At 38.6% G+C, this 21,062-nt stretch overlaps 2 protein-coding genes and 1 long non-coding RNA gene across 3 annotated transcripts; all 3 read right to left on the bottom strand.

Annotated features, from left to right (window-relative positions):
• Positions 1-321: 321 nt before the first annotated feature.
• LOC145434623 (uncharacterized) lies at positions 322-7,593 on the bottom strand. The gene is made up of 3 exons (XR_013913500.1): positions 7,364-7,593; positions 3,484-3,651; positions 322-587 (listed from the first exon to the last, which is right to left on the bottom strand). It is a non-coding gene; the product is annotated as an uncharacterized LOC145434623 (long non-coding RNA).
• A 246-nt stretch (positions 7,594-7,839) lies between these two features.
• LOC145445300 (nucleotide-binding oligomerization domain-containing protein 1-like) lies at positions 7,840-16,148 on the bottom strand. The gene is made up of 3 exons (XM_080323486.1): positions 12,741-16,148; positions 9,415-9,577; positions 7,840-8,771 (listed from the first exon to the last, which is right to left on the bottom strand). The coding sequence occupies exons 1-3, from the start codon at positions 13,875-13,877 to the stop codon at positions 8,587-8,589; spliced, it is 1,485 nt and encodes a 494-aa protein (XP_080179612.1). The 5' UTR covers positions 13,878-16,148; the 3' UTR covers positions 7,840-8,586.
• Positions 16,149-17,499: 1,351 nt separating this feature from the next.
• Positions 17,500-20,847, bottom strand: LOC145438516 (uncharacterized). Its single transcript, XM_080315853.1, has 3 exons — positions 20,239-20,847; positions 19,646-19,735; positions 17,500-18,556 (listed from the first exon to the last, which is right to left on the bottom strand). The coding sequence occupies exons 1-3, from the start codon at positions 20,297-20,299 to the stop codon at positions 18,312-18,314; spliced, it is 396 nt and encodes a 131-aa protein (XP_080171979.1). The 5' UTR covers positions 20,300-20,847; the 3' UTR covers positions 17,500-18,311.
• Between the last annotated feature and the right edge of the window lie 215 nt (positions 20,848-21,062).

Below are 21,062 nucleotides of genomic sequence, written 5' to 3'. Positions count from 1 at the left end.
CCTAGTTATGAGCGCTACCGGGGCATGCCCCGGCTAGGCATTCACAAAGCGAAAACACAGAAGAGAATTCGATTCGCAGAGCCTTCGCTGTGTATGGACATTTACAAGCGAAAGCAGAAGGCGTATATGCGAGCTTTGCTGTGATTTCGGTATATCTTGAATGCTGTGCATCTATAAATGGTAAATATTTGTTATTGAACAGAATTTTAGGTTGGGCATGCCCCAGTTGCCCTATTGGACGAGCCACCACTGCTAGAAAATACGAATAATTGATTAATATTCATGGCGATGCGATTGGTTAACAATGAATTTCCCAAAAGAAACTCATAACATCGTCACAAAATCATTATATTGCTGAGCTTCATTTTCATGTCCTGATCTGTGTACCAAGAATTTTTTCAGCAATTATTCATACTTACAGAAATTTGTTTTTTCGTGCATGTTGCCGTGAAACGTTCCAACTTTTGTTTCGTCAAGTCACAGTTTCCGAAAACTACTGTCGAACATCCTGCTATACTGATGATATCCGCGACGTCACAATATACATCTGACATCATCGTACCGTCCCATATCGACAGTTTGGACAGCTGAACGATAAGGAAACTTCTCAGTAATGATTACTAGAGAATACATAATTGCTCGCTGTAATTTCTGAATTAATTTCGAGTCGTCTTAAATAATAATTGGCGGATATGATAAAAATCTTCGAACGAAATATAAAAGAAAATATTTGGTTAAGCAGCTTATCGGAATATGTATGAGCTAACATAAAAATTATAGTTGCCAAGGAAAACAATGCTGTAGTGCGTGAGCGACACAATGCTCAGTCAAAATGCATTGACTTGGCCTGCAAAGGGATTACTAACTGGACCAACCACATTGCACTGCGACGCGGGAGTCTTACTGTATTAATGGTCACAACACAGTGGTGCTTAGCGTAGGGTTACCATATTCCTCTTTTAAGAGGATTTGTCCTCTTTTTTGACTTTTTTGAAAGTATCCTCAGAGGACGCCTTTTTGTCCTCTTTTTTGATATTTTGTGCTCTTTTTTGAAAATTTAGGTCAGATTTAGAGCAAATTGCGAGTGATATGCCGTAAATTAGCACAAAAGTGACTCTCCGGCGGGTATTTCGGAGTGAAAACCGGTGATTTTAGCTGAGCGAAAAGTTGACCCTTTTTTTTAGTCATCTGCCTAACAATGCGGAGAGAAAACGGTATTTTGAGCTCTGAGCGGAAAGATGACCTTTTTTTTAGTCAACCGATCACAGAGTGGAAAAAATTCACCGGTTTTACAGAATTCTTCTCCGGATTTGCAAGTCTCAAATTTCTGAAAAAGTGTCATCTTTTTAGATTTCCAAAATATGGTAACCCTAGCTTAGCGCATTTTAGGCGTTGTGCTCCATGATAGGAATATCATACTGTTCTTGGGTCTTAGCTTTTTGGTATTCTCATGGACGTCTTTTAATGTTTCTCGCAGCCGTTGTTAAGTCGCTCTCACTACCATGCGCCCGGTCGTTTTCTCGCGACTTATGTAGCTCGGCTCACGTTGCGTTTTCTTTGGACTGAAGTAACTTACGGTAAGATCGCTGTCCTTACAACCGATGTAGAATTCAGAAAGTTTCGATCTCGTCAATTCACAGGTCTGGAACAACATCTCGTTGCTACCGATAGCCTGGAGTGTAACAGCTATTTCACGATAAACTTTGGCTTGCATTTTGACATCCAATATTTCCAGACTAGAGATCTATAAAATAGGAAAGAGGCTACTTAGAATAGACGATTGCTTTACGAATAAAGTGGAGGCTATGGTTCATTTCATATACTATTTTTCGAATGGTGGTAATAATGATGTGATGGTACATGGAAAATATCACAAATGTCAATCCAAATGTTCGTGACGCAGTCGCAAAATTCCTGCTACACCACATTTCCGATTCCTGCTTTGGGAAATCACAATATAATTACAGCTGTATTGGCAAATTTCACGACCTACCGATTTTTGATTTTGCACACAGGTTGCCGTAAAGCATTCCAACTTCTGGTTCGTCAGATCGCAGTTTCCTAAAAATACTTTCGAACAACCCGTGATACTGACAATATTCGCGACGTCACAATACACATTTGACTTCATGGTCCCATCCCATATCGACAAGTCGCAAAGCAGAATAACAATATAACATTTCATCCTCCCAGTTACGATTACTCGAAAGCACATGATCTCTCACTGCAATTCCTGACATTCATCTCTCAGTCAACCGTAATTATTATTGAATGATTGATGCAGAACATCGTTTGATACAACGAAAAAATAGTGGACAGTACTTTCATTTGTTTTGCAGCTTAAATGGTTCAACAAATTTTCAAAGGTTGTAGGCTTATTCTTATCGATTTTTTACGATGAATATAAAAAGAATAATTAAAATTGCTAATTAGCTCTAGATCAGTGGTTCTCAGCTGGTGGACAACTTTCCACTTGTTGGGAATTAAGGGATTTCTGGTGGGGAATAGGCACACTTCCAAAACCAATGGCACAGCAGCCCCAGTCTGCAGAGATTCCCCTCAGCTTGCTTACTACGTCAAATTATAGTGAATGGATGTTAATATATACATGTGGGCACAGCGTGCAAGATTAGAGCTTACGCGTAAATCGAAGCGTGCAGACTTGCATTATCGGCATTCACGATGTAGCCTACTCAACCCTAATGTATTGATATCTTGATAAATTTGGGGTACCGGGCTTATCGAACGCCTTGAAATCTTAATTGAGAATTGCACCGCGTGTTATCAGAGAGAAGTGGACATGGTGGCGACATTATGACAATGCTATTCTCAAATCCATATTGTCGACGTCATTATAAGCGAGAAATGGCTTTGAAGTGACCTTACTGTCGTTAAAATACATTCATTAAATACGATTTATTCCTGGTATATGAGGATAAATGTGCGAATATAATTTATCGATTAATCAATCCGGCCCGCCAAGTACCTAATTTTCCGATATCCGGCCCACCGACGGGAGATGTTCCCAGCCCCTGATCTAATTGAACATGTTGTTAGATAGTTTGGTTTTCAAGAATATTATGGCAAATGAAGAAGATGTTAGCATGTCCTCGAGTGAGAAAACCTGTTTATATAAATTAAATTTCACAGTTACCTGCTAAGATGTATCGCCATTTTTATCTTGCCTCAAATTTAATTTTTAGAAACGATATCCTGTCGTTCAGTTTATTTCCAGAAAAATATCTTTATGATAGATGACGACTGAGAAATTAGAATCCGATTATCGGAAAGCAGTTATATTGATTTAAAAATATCCCATACGCCACATTAATTATTCAGTTAAACGCTTTTAACAATTTCAGCATGTCGGATATTTCAGCTTTCGGATTTACAAATGTATCTAATATATTAATGTATTTTTTCTGTTCCGAAATGATCACTATATTATAGCATATGAAAGTTAAATAGAAGCAGTGTCCTTACCTTAATACCATGACCGCGACAAAATTGTAAAATCATGTCAACATCTTTGTCGGTGAGATCACATTTAGCTAGACCCAGCTTCGTGATCTTGCAGCGCCGGAAAATACCTAAATAAGCTTCAACCTTTTCATACGTAATGGATTTATCTTCAATCGTCATTTTGTCAACCTAAAAAAAGTGTTTCGTAGCATTGACATTGCAATGGCGTTGGAATGGAAACGGAGTACAACATAGGATATCAAATACTATAGGTAGTAATATATAGCATATCACAGAGTCAAGAGAATAGAATTGAGACTATACGAAGAGATAAAGGCATGAATATTTCATAATGAACGAACACATAAGTTAGGTAAATGATTCAAATGCACTTGACCTCACATAAATATTGATAAAATATTGACATTTTCCATCATGTCCTAGATAAAGTGCTTCAACGTCTCAACTTATGGTGCCGTTGTATTGTGAATATTAGTATATTTTGATTTCTCGCTCGTTCGATTATTACCTGCAATGCTTTTTGTCATATAAATTCCGTTAACAAATGGTGGCGACATTTAATAGTTTTATGGGTGATCGGTATGGCTATTAGATGAATTTCAGACCACTACATCTAGTGCTGTGTGAACTAGCGGAGACAAATGATCTATGTGAGGTTTGCAAACGATGCTCTAGAGCAGTGGTTCTCGATCTTTTTCACGTCGCAGACTGGTAAATTTTCGAAATATATCTGGCGGACCGGAAAATACACCAAAAATGTAATACATGCAGCCGTTTTTGGCAAGTATGTGGTGCTAGAGAGTGACATTAGAAGGGTATTGATCGTTATTAAATAAGTTCGTAAGCGCATCCATGTTATTTTACGGTAGTTAGTCTGCTGCGTCGACCTATAATTGCCGCTTCCAGATAAACGTGCTACCACCGAGAGACGTTTACAGTATTTCGCGCCGAAGGCCGTGGATTTAAGCGACCACGCCCACTCGAATAATATTCTTCTCTTTCACAATATCTTGAGAAGAAGCGTTTCAGAGTCGAGCCAAGCACCCTATCATGCTACCTTGCTCATTGCCCACTACCACCGGACGTAGGCTATTCTGGCTACTACAAATACAATGCGTCGCACGAGAAAATCTAACAACAGCTATACCGGTCATCCACAAAATTCGGGCCCCCACAGGGTGATAAGCTACACTGCAAAGGGAGGGGTCGCCACTAGACCCCACCGTTGGATGAATTTTTAACCAGTACGTGTGAGCACATTCATTTTGCTCGGTGTAAGCAGAAATTTTATATATCCTAATCGCACCATAAGCGAAAATTTGCGATCATTCATGACTGAATCGGTAAATAATATTCGTAATTGCATGTAGTCTTTATTGCTATAAATTTTTGACCCTCTGATCAGAATTGTCATATTTTGTAGAAGAGCTGTCATCTTAGAAGATTGAGAGCACGTAACAAATAATAAACATTATCGTACGGGCCTGTTGAAATAGTAATTCGTTGCATGTCAATTTTTCGTGACCTACTGTCTGATGTATAGTGAATAAATATTGAAATCACCCATGCTTACTAAACTAAATGCCGCAGACGATTCCAAATTGGTATTTATTCACTGGCAAATAAATTTTCTCTGCGAGATGGCATTTGTCCTGTGGGGTACAGATTGTCGGGACAGCGAGATTCAGAGTTTGTCATTTGGGATCCTATGGACAATTAAACATATAAATATCGAATTTTCCGGTCAAAAAAGCGCAGTTTTCTTCGGCCATGGTTTTCTCGCTGCCGAATTTTTGGCACAACTTTCGGAATGCCAGGTTAGCCTAAACTTCATTATTTGTTGGTGCGTCGTGGCACTGCAATGGCTGACGCCGAAATGCCTATTTCTATAAAACATGCGTATTTCTTGGAGAGGAATACCCAATAAGCAAGACAATGAGTGGCACTAAGTCGCGCAAAACGTAAAAAAAATTGAAAAATGTTGAAAAAGTTTCAAAAATATTCTATGATTTATTATAATTTGCAAAATTATTTTGGGCCACCTTCAAGCTCGGTCCCTCTCCAGTTGAAGATTTGGGGTCCCTAGTTACGTTACTAAACAAAATGAATGAATCGAAAACGAATGATCGCGCTAACTGCGCGGCTTAGCGTGTCAGCTGATATATACTTGTCGCTCCTAAGTCGTGGCTGGAATCGGAAAACATGGCGCTCGACAATGCAGACTGATCTAGCGCAACGCGGGCTGTCGCTTGAAGACGCCCACGACCGCCTACGTTGGAGACGCTTAATACGAGCCTCAAACTGATTATATCGATGTTTTTTTTGTTTCCTGTTACGTTTGCCCTTTTCATTTTATTTTATCTAATTGAAAAGTCGATATATATATATCCTAAGTCGTCAAATGACACGTTTGAACTTCTAGTCAAATCGAACCTATTTCCAGTCCTATTGTTAGCTCACGAAGTTATGAATCAGTTTAAAATTCGGTATTTTATATATTTTTTCAGTGTACAAGTCTTGAACATATATTGCATCTTGGAATTAATGTATAAAATTATAATATACCTGGCGGACCGGAAGGAAAGTCGTGACGGAACGGCACCGGTCCGCGGCCGCATTCTTGCCGGTCCACGAGACATGTTGCAATTTTATATCTTAATCGCTAAATGGAAGGTGATGAAGTCTTGCACATTTACCAAGGAGATGAAATAATAACTACTAACAGTTAAATTATTTAGCAAATACTTTTCAACTGATTCACATCAGTAGCCAACGTCTCGAATACGGAGAATCAATTCCGATATGTATGCAGTATATCCTGTGTACAGCAATTCAGCTGTAATGAAAATACAACTGAAAAAAAAACGAGATGTGGTATAATTATTAATTCCGTCTTGGGAGTCAGTATGTCAGCACAATCACCGCAGAAGCGATAGTTCCGGCCGGCGCGTCAGATATCATATTACTATTTACTACAGAGCACATGGCAATCACTACATGTCGCACGTAGATATTTATATCTGTAACATTGATGTCTTGGTCGTCTCCCGACGCGTCTCCTATCATTACTGGCGTTCGATCAATGTATTGGAGCTAATTTCTGACCTCATGAGCAGCCGGTATAGAAACGAAACAAATTGCTTATTTCTAATTAGCACAAGCCACCAGCTAGTTTAGGCGGTTACATGCCTAGCGGAATTCTGGGTAGCCGCATACCCAGAAACTTGTCTCGGTATGTGCAGTATACCCAGCATACCTGCGTACGGAGTCTATGATCATGATCACAACACATGTTGGTACAAATGAATAGTTATATACAAACAATAGTTTGTCCAGTAATTGTCGAACCTCCAAGACCAGTTGTACGTGAAGGTGAAGGCTACAAAGACTTCAAGCAAAATTTAATAAAATTTAGCGACAATTGACATTATTATGGAGTCTGGCAAACAGCAATGTATTGAGCATTTTAAGTTGGGCATATCGGGTCACAGGAGACCCCAGACGGCGACGTCATGATTGTGGTCCGGTTACGTAGGCCTAGGCCAGCATCATTACTGGTTTTCACGGTCGAAAGGACCTTGTTCTAGTCTTCGGAAGGAATATAAATCTGAAATAATATAATTTATTGTCCAAATTTAGAAAAAGGTTATCTAAAAGGTTTATTTAAAATGTTGATCTCTTTTCGTAATCATATTATGGGTTGATTTCAGTTTTTTTAAGTCCCGCCGGTGCGCCGAATATTTTAGGAAATTTTGCCGGTCTGAAAGCTTAAAAAGGTTAAGAACCACTGCTCTAGAGTACTTGTACACAGACAGACTTACACACAAAACAGACAACATGGTGCAATTTAGTACTAACATTGAATAATGAAAATTCTCACCTTCCTTGTTATCGGTCCACGAGACGTAACAACATCTTTGAATTGTGATCCAATTATGCCAGAATTTATGTTCAAACGCAGATTTGCTAATGAGTGTATCGACAGAAATTTAAACAAACATTTCAAAGTGTCATTTTTCGTTATTCTTAACAAGTCAAGGTTATCCAGGTGAATCTAAATTAGAAGAACATAATATTTTAATCATCCAGATTCTACGATTATGTCATATTAGTTCTCAAAGGGTGGATCGCAATCGTATGAAAACGATATTTTTATACTTTTTATTTTCTGGCCGTCTAGGTTAACTTTCTTTAGTGGCCTACTATAATCGATGCGTGACACCTGCAGAAAAGTTAGTACGACAATATGCACAAAAGTTCATTTCATACCATTGGAAGATTTTCTGTCATTTGGTTTCCCTGGAAAGTTCGAACGAGCGCGGATGATAGGTGAAAAGGATGAAAGGACGAAGAGGGTATAGATATCCGATATTAGATGAAAGATACCAAACTACAAGCTTGTCATCAGTTACTGGATTAGTGGATATGCTTGGGTCACTGGCTAAAATACTTGTAGAAGTCCTGAACCTAGCGATACCAATATTCCGCATGCTTAGGTCGTACATTGTTGTTAAGTGTTTGGTTTTGTGAAATCAATTAACAATTTCAACGATACGGGTATTCGTGAGTTACCCATATTCGGAAACATTCTCATTCTATTCACAACTGCCGAACCATATATTGAATATCAGCATTTGGACATTCATAGAATAGTCCTTTGCCGAAGGCCATATCTATATCTGACAACGAAAATAGAAAAATGGAATACCTGTGATCTTTTGATCCAATCGGAAAGAAATAAAAGTTTGACATCATCATCACATCGAAGGCGGACGTACCATAATTTCGACTGGTTTAGGATTGTTATCACATCATCGAAATGCATTTGTTTCACGGAATCCATAATCTCGTAACCAGCCTTGTTACACAATATAAGCTTATTAAATGCAATATATCATAAAGAAACAATTTTGGAGAATAAAATATAAATTTAACTACGAAAACTTGATTCGATAGAATTTCACATACCTCAAAAATATCAGTAGATCGGAGACAATCTTTCACATACAATATCATCGATGGATCAAGATCGATTTGCTCTACGAACGTCGTTCTAAGGGGAGATAGTCGTTGTATCATTGTTATTAGTAGAATTTGGTCAGTTTAAAGCAAGTCTCCCGAATTGATTGTAACTCGTTGAACGTGCTGCTTCATTTTTTTAATGGTGTCGTCTCCGCACTCGTACAGAAGACGAACAGTTGAAATATCCCGTATTGTACCATCAGTTACCATGTTAAAAAGTTCTTCGAACAACATCTCGCGACAATCCCTGATTGGGGTTTTGAGACCTGCCAGTCATAAAAGGCCATGAAAGTATTATTATTGATGAAGGGAAACCATATAATGCATTTTAAAACGCAACGCTGTTCGAATTCTACACGCAAACATATCTTACGACGTTAACATTAATTACAGGGCTGATGATTTATAATACTTTACCATCTAATAAATCATACAAACAAGTAGGCTACTGTGAAACGTGACTATTTGCCATTATGTGATCGGATTCTCCCCTTTCAAACTAATATGTTAAATGCATATAACAAAGCTAAGCAAATACTCAACTTCGACCGACTATCCCATAGGAGGCGGTCTATGTATACGAAATTATCCTAATATAATTTCTGCTCTTATCCTATAGTTAAGATAGGTTAGGCACGGCTAATTTTGTATTGGCGGTGTCACCACTCTATAATATTATGCTTGGATTCGGTTAATCTGGAATTCGTGGGAGCAAAATGTCGGTCATAATAATAGTTGCGGTCTTATCTTCGTACCGAAACAGTATTGCATCTTACTGTCCCCCTTTCTGGAAACATGGGGAGGTGAGAGGTGCATTCTATCGTCACTAGCCTACTACCATGTCGAAAACACGGTGAAATATGTGCAAGATTATAAGTTCATTCGGATAACGCGGACACATGCACTTACCCGTCAGGAACTTCCTCATTGGATTAGTGACTTTATCATTGAGAATCAATCCGTAAAAAAATTGTCTAGTCAACTCCAATCCATTCTCGTTTAGATCATTCGAAATGAATCTCTTCATATTCGATCGGTCGAGACTCGCGACATGCAGTGCGCAGCAAAATTCCTGGACACATGATCAAGAAATACGCGTAGCATGAAACTGTATTGTTGGCCAATACGTCCGATTTAGAAACATTAGGGAAAAGTGAAAATTTCCAATCAACAATATTTCACTATGCAGGGGTCGGGCACTCGTTCTAATAATGCTGGTTGCCGTATTTGAACATTCGATACTTGATTTAAATAAATCTTTTGCACGTGACATCTTTTTAACCGTATTAGATTGAGAGTAATGTGATATTCGGAGCTTAAGAAAATGAACATTTTCAACAGTCGTAGATAACAGCAAAAGTGTGATTCAACTATTTAAACATTTTTTGGCAGGAAATACTTGTTTTGGTATTACTGATACTTTTGTTGTCTTGGTTGATAATCATGAGGTTAAAGGCTTCATACAAAATTTGAGACTTTCATCACTTATACGAGAACATATGTTCGTTGTGATACTCGTTTTAAATGAGAGAATGCATGATCACATGCGCAGGTGGAGTCAAACATGGTCACCACAGTAATATATACCCACTGCAAGGTATGATAGTTAAGGGACGTGGGGTCAGTGGTGGCAAGTGACACACAAGAGACGAGAGGTATATGGCGCAGACAGGCCAAGCCTCACTATTGATAGTGGAATTAATCGTAACTAAATTAGAATAACTGATATTAATCGAATGTAACTGTCGCACTGATTCCGAAAATCTAAATATTAATCCAATTCTAAATTTTCAATGTATTCGGCGGTAACATACAACGTTGCGCTACACGCCTACATTTTATCGCATTTTAACAGCTACGGCCATGTTTGTAATTGAGTTTGTTATTGTGACTTCTATGGTACTCTATTTCTCACCGAAGATATACAATACAATGTGTATTTAAGATTCGCATGACATACAGGCGTCATTATGTTTGCTATTATCTTTGGTGAATCAGCGTATCGTGCAATCTTAGGTTTCCAGTCGGGTTCATCGGATATTTGTCGCCGGCGCGACTGCAACGAAAATTTGAGGATTTTGAAAAAGAGGGTACGAGTCCCTAACCATGGATACAGCATTACCTCTACCATTCAAAGAAATGGTTATACTACCACGAGAAAAATTATTACCGACCGTGATAAATATTCACCAACAAGTTGCTGCAATATTCATCAATTCAGTACAAGATTAAAAAATAGCCAAAGAGCCATATGTTATACCCGAAAGAGCCATATATATGGGTCTCGGACCATTGGATACCGACTCCCTGCACCATGGGAAAATCGCGACCTCGAAAACATGTAGAGTAGCCCCTTCGCCATTTATCCTGATTTTTATATAGGCACCCTCCCATCCCTAAGAAAAAATACGCATTCTTTAGCAAAATAGGTATTTCAGCACCTTCCATGACCTTGCCATGACACATTATTACCAGATAAAACCACCGCGGAATAATCACATGATTGCAATCTGAGCTCATAGTACAAATGTGACCCTGGAACCTGCCGAGGAATATGACGCGTGCTGTGCATCAATGCCCATTTCTATTAGCGTATGCGGCTTTACTTTTGGTTTAATATGGTACGTTTGGACGATTCCAATATATTTTGACTATATAGGAGATAGGAGGTCGCGGAAAGAAAAACATAAAACAAAGTCATAAATAACAGGCCCACCAGAGGATAATTTGATATCCCTTTTATTTTCGAAGCCACCACCTCCTGTAGCTAGGGATGCGAGTGCTGGCGCAGTGTGCGTTGGTACGAGTCTCGGCTCTACCAAGTTCATATGTTTCTCTGGACGCCACATCGCTGACCCACTGCCGTAGCAGTGTTCCGAAAGCCCAGAGTTAAGGTGAGCCGAGCCACAAGTCAAAGCCAAAAGCCAAAAGTCGGCAGCAAAGTTCAAGCTATGGGGGCAGGAAAAACGAGAGTGACCGATGATGAGAGAGAGCGAGAATTGTCCGAAACATTACAACGGGTGATGGATTGAAATTACTGAAAATTATGTCGTGGCGCAAATGACCGTATAGGCGATAAGCGCTACTGCGTACATGTGAATACAAACAAAACAAACAAGCTGTCACCAGCTCTAACGATAAATCTGATGATGTGGGCTTAGAGACGAGGATTAGTACATAGACTATTGATATAAAGAAAATTCAATCCTGGACTTGAAAATCGCGACTATCGAAATAATGAGCATCAATCCCCATCACATTAAAGCGTGATTTCGAAGTATTTGTGAAATGTCCGTCGTAAAAGGGCGGTATGAGGGTTATAGGGCCCCAAAAGTTTTTTCGTCCTATGAGAGCACAAAGGGTGCTAAACAAGTACTGTTTCGGGTCTGTCTTTATCAATCGCTTGGTTATAAAAATGTAAAGAAGATGGCGTGCCATATCTTTCTAAATCATATAGTTAGTAAACATTTTATAAAATACACGTCGTCAGCAAGCATTCTTTGGCTACAGGTCAATAAATATACACGTGTACAAAAATTCATTATTATTAAATTTCGAAATTATAACTTGTTTCAAAAAACTGATAAGCAAAGTCTGCAACCGATAGTGCAGTAGTCAGAAGTAAATTTTTAAAATAGATCATTTTCGAATATATTTCAACTATGTTTTACTAAATGGTCCCAAGTTTCCATCGCTTCCAGTTAAAAGTAGAGAGTATTATGTCAGGTATTCAATGCTTGCTTGTACTTAACCATGCTAATTTCTCATTGAAACTGAATTGTTGTGAACATGTACAGTGATGTTGGTTTCCACTGCTTTCAGAAGACACGTCAACATGTGTACAGAGGGCAATGTTCCCTCTAATTTTTGAAGAGACTGCGCACACTCACCAAGTCACTGCGCAGACCCTGAGACAACAGTGCGTAACGACTAAAAAAAAGGTCATCAATTCGGATTTTTTCGTGCGCAACTTAGATCTTCTGTGCGCAGAGACCGTGTCCGCAGCAGCTTAAAGGGAAAATTCACAGATGGGTGATTAATATTAATTTAACCAAACATTAAGAACAATTTCGTGGTCAGCCGTACTACTTGCTGCGTCAATCTCCATGATTGCGACACAACGATGTTCTAGAAATGCCTACCCTTGGTTATTTGCTACCACTTGCACAGTGTTTGGAACGGGTAGCTTTGCAATTATCGAATTGGGAAATTTTGGTTACATAAACGTTGCTGACCTGCATCGTTTGATGGGAGAACGCAAAAATATCGTCAAATGAATTGGCGATATCTTGATCTTTCTCCGGATTTGCTCCAGCAGACAAGAAGTCATTCAGGTCTTTTGGATTGATTCCCAAGTTTTCCAAGTAACATCGGGAGAAAACGAATAAATTTTTCAACATTCCATGGTACGCAAGTCTCGTGATATCACCATACTTTTCAGAAGACATGCGAAAAAAATTTCGAAAAAATGCTGACACGAGACCAGAAATGCAATCAGGCAAGTTTTCTGAATTGGTTCGGAATACATTCGTCATGTACTTAAGAAACATGGGATTTCGACACAAATTCAATAATTTCGGCGAAGTATCTACGAGTTGATCTATCATCCTATCACCATCAACAGAGTGTCCTGATGCCGCCAATCTTAGATTTCCGTCGTCAAGTCCTCTCATGCCGATTACTTTGTTAGGTTTCTGTTCGGCAGTAAAGTTCCAGTATATATTCCACCGCGACGTAGTCAATATGTATGCACCACGCCATATGTTACCGCCCATGATCTTAGCAATTGTTTTACTGATTCTTGAATTGTTTTGTTGGTCGGTTTTCGGTAGACTATTCACAGCAAAGTTATCTAAGCACTGATCAAGGCCGTCAATTGTCAATAATAGCTTGCCAGAATTCTGATTTAACCACTTTGCTCCAGCACGTCTCTCGTTTTCAGTCAGCTCAGTCATAGGATCGCAAGTCATTTGTTCGGTGAATAAGAGATCAAAGGCATTTGCGGTACTATTATTATGAAGGTGGGCTGCCTGGACGTAATGAACAAGTTCTACACTACGAAGCGTCTCAACATTTCCATCGGCCACAGCCGAACAATACATTGCTGAAATGGTCGATTTTCCCGCTCCCGCTTCTCCGAGAATCATAACATGTCTGGGAACTTCGTCCTTCAAGGGATCGTGAAATTGGACATAAGAGATTTCTTCAACGTCGCGACCAAATATAGTTTTGCTAGCACCGTGACTTCCATTTTCCGGATTGGCGTCTGTAGAGTTTTGCATATCTATCACCATTGTTGTGGGACGAGCTGGCATTTTGATTTCCCCAACTTCGTTTCGCAGATGTAGTCTAGTCTTTGCTAGAAATGACATTTCTAAAAAAAAATAGTCGGAAATAAGATGATGATGCAGATTCGATATATTTATTTATGTGCTATATCCACAACACAGCTATGACCTTATTAGTAGCTTGGTAGTTGGTCGTTCAGGTATAGTATCAGCACTTTAGCAATGCATGCATCAATATGATTAATTCCGAAATTGCCTCAGAAGAAAAACAACATGCAACCTAGTAGTTATTTCGTCGATACGGTATTGACATCCCTTGATCCTATAGTCCAGTGCTTTTCAACCTTTTTTCTTGTGAAATAAATTTCATTCGCACAAACTAGCTGAAAAGGTCGGGCGATTGCCATGATCAAGTGTTATTTCTGCGTGTCTCGCTTATTGGCTACAGTACCCAACACAGTGACCTTGGATATGCAAATACTATCGCAGGATATTTTGCAATCAGTTCAACAAATTACATATACATATTAACAGATAACACTGGCACCGTGTCGAGTGTCGGCCCAAACTTTTAGGCCAACCGCTTGCGGTCCATACTTTATTAACCCGTGGAAGGGTAAAAATTTGCGTTACAGTAACTTGCGATTGTGAGTCTGTAATAGTGGTATTTACTACTATTCTCATGTCTCGCGGTAATTGAACAGTTAATACAAAAATACGACGATTGTTCAGCGAAAGAAAGCAGAAAGTCAATTTGACGTCATTTTTCAGCCTGTCGCAGGCTCAGACGGGCTGACGTACTGTATGACTGTCACTACACAATTGTGTGTGTAGCTACAGCTTCCAAACCAGGCTTTTGGTTACGTAATAATTATAGGGCGGAAATATTAATGCACTACGGCTTGTGACTCTGTGAGACCTACGATTAGTGGTGCGTCGTAAGTCAAACAACTTACAATTGCGTCGCAATCACAAAAGTTACACTGCCCTTGAATTTCGCATTACGTTTATGTGAATTATTCCACGTCAGAAAAATTAAAAGTATTCACGATTTTCATTCGCACTCAATCCGGATTTTCATTCACACCACCTCCGTCATTCGCAATGCAATTTCCTTCATTCGCACTAGTGCGAAGCGTCACACAGGTTGAAATGCATTGCTACAGTCGAAATACTACGTACTCGAATTTCGTGAGTGAGTGAATTCAAGGAGGTAACTGGATTCCGAGTCGACTAATTGGTTTGCGGGTACATCGCGTCGAGTTACTTTTGAACGTTTTACTTGATGACGACAGGGACTGTCGACTACAGATTGAGATTGGCAGGTAAAATCGGTATGGCAAAGGCATATCGGGATTCAAAGCTACTTGGATCTACCCTGCTACTTGGATCTGCCCAGCCAATAGCTATCCGCCTCCCGTGGCTAGAAGTAAGTGGGAAGTCACCGAAGGATAAAATTTATGAATGAACCAGAGTGGTCAAAATAGTCATTGTTGTTCGTAAGCTTGCAGTTACTACTCAAGAAGAAGTAAAAGTTGAGATTCACAAATATGTAAATAATTAGGCATTCTTAAATCTATCAAGTAGAAGTAGCTTAAAATATAACCGGTCTAGGAAGTAGTATAATAAGTTAGAATAAGCTTGAAGTAAGAGTATATTTCATTACTATCATGTAGGTCAAACAATCCATTAAGATGTTTTATAGAAACTCACCAGCTCCTGAACTTATCTGCGCATTCAGTTTTTTTTTACTCTCAGAACTGCCCGATGGATTAACCACAGTGAGCTCTGTAATCAATGTGCTTGTCTTTATATGTAGGCTGATACCGGTCATGTGTTAAGTGAAATTTTATTGTATAGTTTACTGATTCTCAAACTGTGCGGTTAGGCACATTGACGTGTCACCACATATTGTAAGGGGTGCCGAGAATCTTTTTGGAATTTTTGGGAGAACTATAGTTTGTTTGTTTTGAGGTATTCATGTTGTCGGTAGACTACTATGGTCATTTACATCACACCGATATTCTTCATTTTTATTCCGTCACTGCTGACTTATAACACGGTCCCATTCTAGGGTTTTAGTAAGACACCGCTCACGCGGATGAGGGAAAATAACTATATGCGACACTGCTTCGTAACTGATAAATAAGCACATATAACCATGGAAATCGAACCAATCATGACAGTGCCCATGAGTGTGTAATCGTCCCGTAATCATCGGGTACTATGTGTCGAAAATTCGTTTCACACTCCTTGTGAAGAATCTCGTAAAAAAAACGAAAACCTGAACGCACTGTCTGGAATTCCACTTGCATTGAAAGAGTTCTAAGGATTTGATGTTCACAACTTTAGATGGGTTATTAGTCTATTCGTAAGCAAGGAATCAACAATCTTTCTGCAAAAGAACAGACCACTGTTATACGAAACGTCGCAAAACCATTTCTTTACCACATTAAGTTTTTTCTTTGAAAAACAACTTTTTTGCAAGTGTGCTAAAAGCGTTTTATAATTTTTCCAGTCAGCCACTAACCCAAAAAGTTTGGCCACCATTAGTCAATTTAAAGTTTTGTGCGAATTCTCAATCATAAAATATAACATCACAAAGTGGACGCAATACTGCCTGAAACTCAGTAAAATAGTTTTTTTTTTAATTTTATTTAGAAATAGCGACATCGAAAATCAATGCCGGAGTTCGTTAAGAAGATGAAGTCAACATAAATTGTTTTCGGTTTCCGAGTTATATATCCGTATACCTTATTGAAATTCATTAGTTGTCAAAAATTGACAGCAACTAGACGTTGATTTTATATTAGGTATATCGGCCAACTTATTACTACACCGGCAAGTCCGGCATGGATACGGAATATTAGCAGATTATCCCTTTTCACCTCTCGCATATAAATCTAATTTCCCCCATTAGTTAATTAGGTATCAGGCCTTCACATATGTGATTCCTTCTCTTCATATAAGTGTATATATGTATAAAAATAACATTACGTAATTTTAACGTTCATTGTCCATAAAAGAAATATGGCGCATGGACGAGTGAGGCACATGCAAATAAAACACCATCTGTGATACCGCAATTCATCATAAACAGCGCATACATATAAAATAACGCGTTATATCGAGTGATATTGCGGTACTGATTCCGAAATTGCTAATATAGTAAGAATGAAATCACCGATTGAATCATCTAACCCAGTGTTTCCGAAACGTTTTAAAGCCACCGCGAATACAGCGATTTTAGGCGTTATAGGGATATAAATGTCTTCTTTTCTAGAGCCCATCAGGCAAATTAATATAATATTCCTAAATAGCAACTTCGAAAACCGCAGAAACGTTTCTCAGGTGTTCTGTCAAAATTTCTTCTCTTTTTCTTTTTGTTGACCAGTGCTATCAGGTTATGAAATTCTAATTGGAATATATCCCGGAATCAAATATTCCATATCGTCAGGCAATTTTCCAGTCAGTCCAATATCATAAACACTTCCGTATTTTGTGAGTGAACGCAAAAACAAGTATTTCTTCATCGTTTCTGAACGCTACCGGAGTTTGTGGTATTTTTACGACATCAAAATATAAGGGGGTTTCTTTCTACTCGATAAAAGCCGGAGCGGTTTAGTTAAGTTAGTGTACATTGTACAAAATGCAGAGTGTGGAACTTTATAGTAGCCTACGTCGGAATAGAGTGTTTTTTATCTACTTTACGAAATTCGCCGTGAAGTGTTTGACGGCTTAATAAGATTTGTATTCATTTCACAAATCCATAGTGTAAAAGTCAGTAATACATTGAAAAAAGTAGTCTCCTTCTACTCTATAAATTTCGATGTAAAGGTGTTCGGCTGTTTAGTAAAATTAGTATATACAGATGCAGCACAAAATCCATAATGCAAAAATCTTTGTTACATTGGAAAAGAGTATTTTTCCATCTACTTTCCAAAATTCAGCGTAAAAGTGTTCGATAGTCTAATCAGATTAGCATTCGTTCTACAAAATCGATAGTGTAAAGTCTTTATTACATTGTAGAAAGTCGTTTCTTTCTGCTCTATAACATTCGATGCGGCGTAGTAAAATTAGTATATTGCCTACTCTACAAAATCCAGAGTATTGAAATCTATAGTGCATCGGAAAAGAATAATTTTCTATATACTTTTCAAAATTCATCGTAAAGTGTTAGACGGTTTAATAACATTAGTATTCATTTTACAAAATTAATCAGGTATGGCGTACGTGCGACTAATTTGTGTCTGTCGTTATATCCATTAGATTATCGTACATGCGACTGTCATTGATATATTATGCTCTTTTACGCAATAAATGAACTCGTACACTATACAATGTCATTTCCATGAGAATACCTGAAGAAAGTGTCAGCTAAAGTATAAGACATGATAGATGCGTAGCGCTGAATCGATATGTTATATCGAAAATCGAACCCACAATATACAGCAAGACAAACGCCATAACCTACAGCAAGGCAGTCGCCAGAGCTAATTCCTACGTATGATGATGACATCATAAAACCGCGGATAGTTCGAAGAAACGTGTATTATGAGAGAGCAAGTTGCTATACGTCACTACGCTTGTAGCCGAGATATTACGAAACTCGTCGTTCACTACGAATAGTATATATCGCACACATTGAACTATCGTGGAATAAATCATTGATATGTTGCATGGTGACTTACGTGCTTCCAGTTCCAGCTGTTTCAGTTGCAACCCATATTCTAGATTGCCAGTTGAATTTGTAATATGGATTTCTGTAATAAATAAGCTGGTGTTTACGTGTTGGTTTTGTTTCAGTTATCATAATGTTTGTAGTAGCCTGCATTGGTTAGTTTACAATAGTAAGGAATCAACGCAGAAATCATTTTGGTTTGTGGTCCGTGATGGGTCATATCTTTTTATGGCCGTGACCGATGTTCCCTTTAAGCTGCGCACGAGCGCAAATGCGCAGCGCTGATATGGTTTCTGCGCACAGAAAATCTAAGTTGCGCACAAAAAATCCGAAACGATGACCCTTTTTTTAGTTGTTACGCACTGTTGTCCAAGGGTCTACCTACGCAGTGAGTTGGTGAGTGTGCGCAGACTCGTCAAAAATTAGAGTGAACATTGATCGTGACTCGGTGTCGATTTGAAAAAGATCCATGATCCAACTCTAAATTTGGTAAGGTGTGTATGCAATAAAGATCAGCGCCCTCGCTGTATCTAATTAGAGCCTATACCTGATAAGGGTCCGGCGCCTTTCTAGCGTTTTCTGTGTCGTGTATAATTTGATTCACTCGCATTGTCTTTTATGTGATGAACGAATGGTTAACAGTACAGATAAATTTGTGTACAGCTCTTGTCACAACATTGCCAAGTCATATTTGCTATATAAATTCGGTAGGGTGACCATATTTTGGAATCCGGAAAGGAGGACATTTATTACAAATTATAAATGACAGATTGCCGGACTAGAAAACTGCTGATTCTAAGATCTGTACTATAATTTCTTGTTGTGTTAACTAAAATAAAGTCGTCTTTCTGACTCGACTGCCGAATGTATTGCTTTAATGATTCGTCAATATCGCGCTAAATGCACCTTTGTACAGTATAACTTGAAATGAAAGAAGCCCGTCTAAGTGTTCAAGTGGAAGTACAATTATTGTTGTAAAAATTTGCCCTTAATTACGAGTATAAGTGATCATTTCCTAGACTTTTCAGATCTACTTAAAGTCGAAGTGGAGAATTAAAGATTGGAAAGTACTCTAATTGGTAAAGTTGAGTGAGTAGTTCAATTATTTGCTCAACCTACTTGCGTACTCCGAAACAGTACAACTACATTTTTACTGATCACCTCTGCTTACCGTTAATCACCGTGTTGTACTGGTCTCCTGCAACAACGTTCACCGTAGCATTTTCAAAATGTTGAGTGACGTGATCTCCTTTCGCCAAAACTGCATGAAAATGGATCATCTGATTTTAATAAATGCTCTAATTCATGAAAAAAGTACCACTAAATTCCAGATATACATGCGTACGAGGATGTGATTATCTTTTGGAAACAATCTCGGTAGGCTCGACAGCAGGAATATGTTATAAAATTATAAATACGAAGTATTACGAAGCATAAGGAAATTCCTAGCGACGCGGGTATTCGTGAATGCGTATGGTTCTTTTCAATTCAGGAGCTTCATGATGGTTAAATATATGTAATGGAAACTGGTAAATAACGAATATGGGTTATTTTCTGAACATAAAGCAACGGAATTGCCTCCCGGCGATGCTAAGTCATCGGGAAAGGATCAGGACTATGCCTATTATCGTCACAGTGGCATCCTTCCAGCAATTTAAAATATTGGAAAGATGTGGTCTATTCATTGAAAAGTTAGTATTTGGTTAGCATTTGGTAACGACTAATATTTCCATTCACGACCATATTGCGAAAATAAGCACTCACTTGCGATGCTAGGCTTCGATGATGAGACGCGAGCAGTCGGGTCGTGACCTCCTTCTGCCATTGAAACAGTTTGCTATATTCTCGGATTGTTATATCCGATTAATAAATCAGCTATTATCCTATTATATATAGTTAGCTGTCGTATTGGCAAATTTGTGCTGAAACAAGTAAAATTTGTACGGCGACAGATAGACAGATAGTTGTGATTTTCAAATAGTCACGATCTTACAGCGGAGACTTTCCTTGCTAATGATTTCTGAACGAATCATATAACATTAGATCAGCTTGCTAACTCGATCGGGTATGTTGACGATACTGGTTTGTGTTAACTAAATATCTACTTTTGAATGTTATCGTCCACTCAGTAAAATGTGCTGGTCAAAGTGCTTCTTTCTAATGATACCTGAACATCATTACGTATTTTCTCAAAACGCGGATTCACTCATGCATGTTTCCCAGCCGCGATTGTTGCCGCGCAGGATTCCATCGTACTGTTTCTCGCTTAGTTTACTGAGTTTCTTTTCAGACAGCGACTTACTGTTCGCGGAGTCTGCCGCTATGGTTATCGTCGGGTCAACTTCATGGCTCTTTTGCTTCCGTACGGAAAGTTAGTCCCGTGCCTGTATCAGTAGAAAGCTGCTCAGTAGAAAGTGTGCCTCTATGGATTTAATAGCTGGCGGATATGAATATATGAAATAGTTGCTGAATAAAAGCACTTTTTAGTTGTTTCTGGCTGTATAATAGTTGTAAGAAGAAATATGTGATATTGGAAGTTGACGTTACACTAGAGCAGGGGCGGGCAACTTCTCCAGTCGGCAGGCTGG

The sequence above is a fragment of the Botryllus schlosseri genome, chromosome 1 (genome assembly GCF_051294905.1).
Source record: "Botryllus schlosseri isolate E-star chromosome 1, Bs_hap1, whole genome shotgun sequence".
Taxonomy (NCBI): domain Eukaryota; kingdom Metazoa; phylum Chordata; class Ascidiacea; order Stolidobranchia; family Styelidae; genus Botryllus; species Botryllus schlosseri.
This window is presented reverse-complemented; position numbering and strand designations above follow the sequence as displayed.

What these genes read in the sequence shown, in the direction of transcription:
- LOC145445300 (XM_080323486.1), bottom strand. Translation starts at nt 13,877, where the DNA reads ATGTCATTTCTAGCAAAGACTAGACTACATCTGCGAAACGAAGTTGGG. An exon ending in TCTCCCATCAAACGATGCAG is followed by an intron (nt 9,578 to 12,740) that starts GTCAGCAACGTT and finishes TCATGTGTCCAG; the next exon opens with GAATTTTGCTGCGCACTGCA. An exon ending in AATGAGGAAGTTCCTGACGG is followed by an intron (nt 8,772 to 9,414) that starts GTAAGTGCATGT and finishes TATGACTGGCAG; the next exon opens with GTCTCAAAACCCCAATCAGG.
- LOC145438516 (XM_080315853.1), bottom strand. Translation starts at nt 20,299, where the DNA reads ATGGCAGAAGGAGGTCACGACCCGACTGCTCGCGTCTCATCATCGAAG. An exon ending in ATCGAAGCCTAGCATCGCAA is followed by an intron (nt 19,736 to 20,238) that starts GTGAGTGCTTAT and finishes ATTTTCATGCAG; the next exon opens with TTTTGGCGAAAGGAGATCAC. An exon ending in GTACAACACGGTGATTAACG is followed by an intron (nt 18,557 to 19,645) that starts GTAAGCAGAGGT and finishes TATTTATTACAG; the next exon opens with AAATCCATATTACAAATTCA.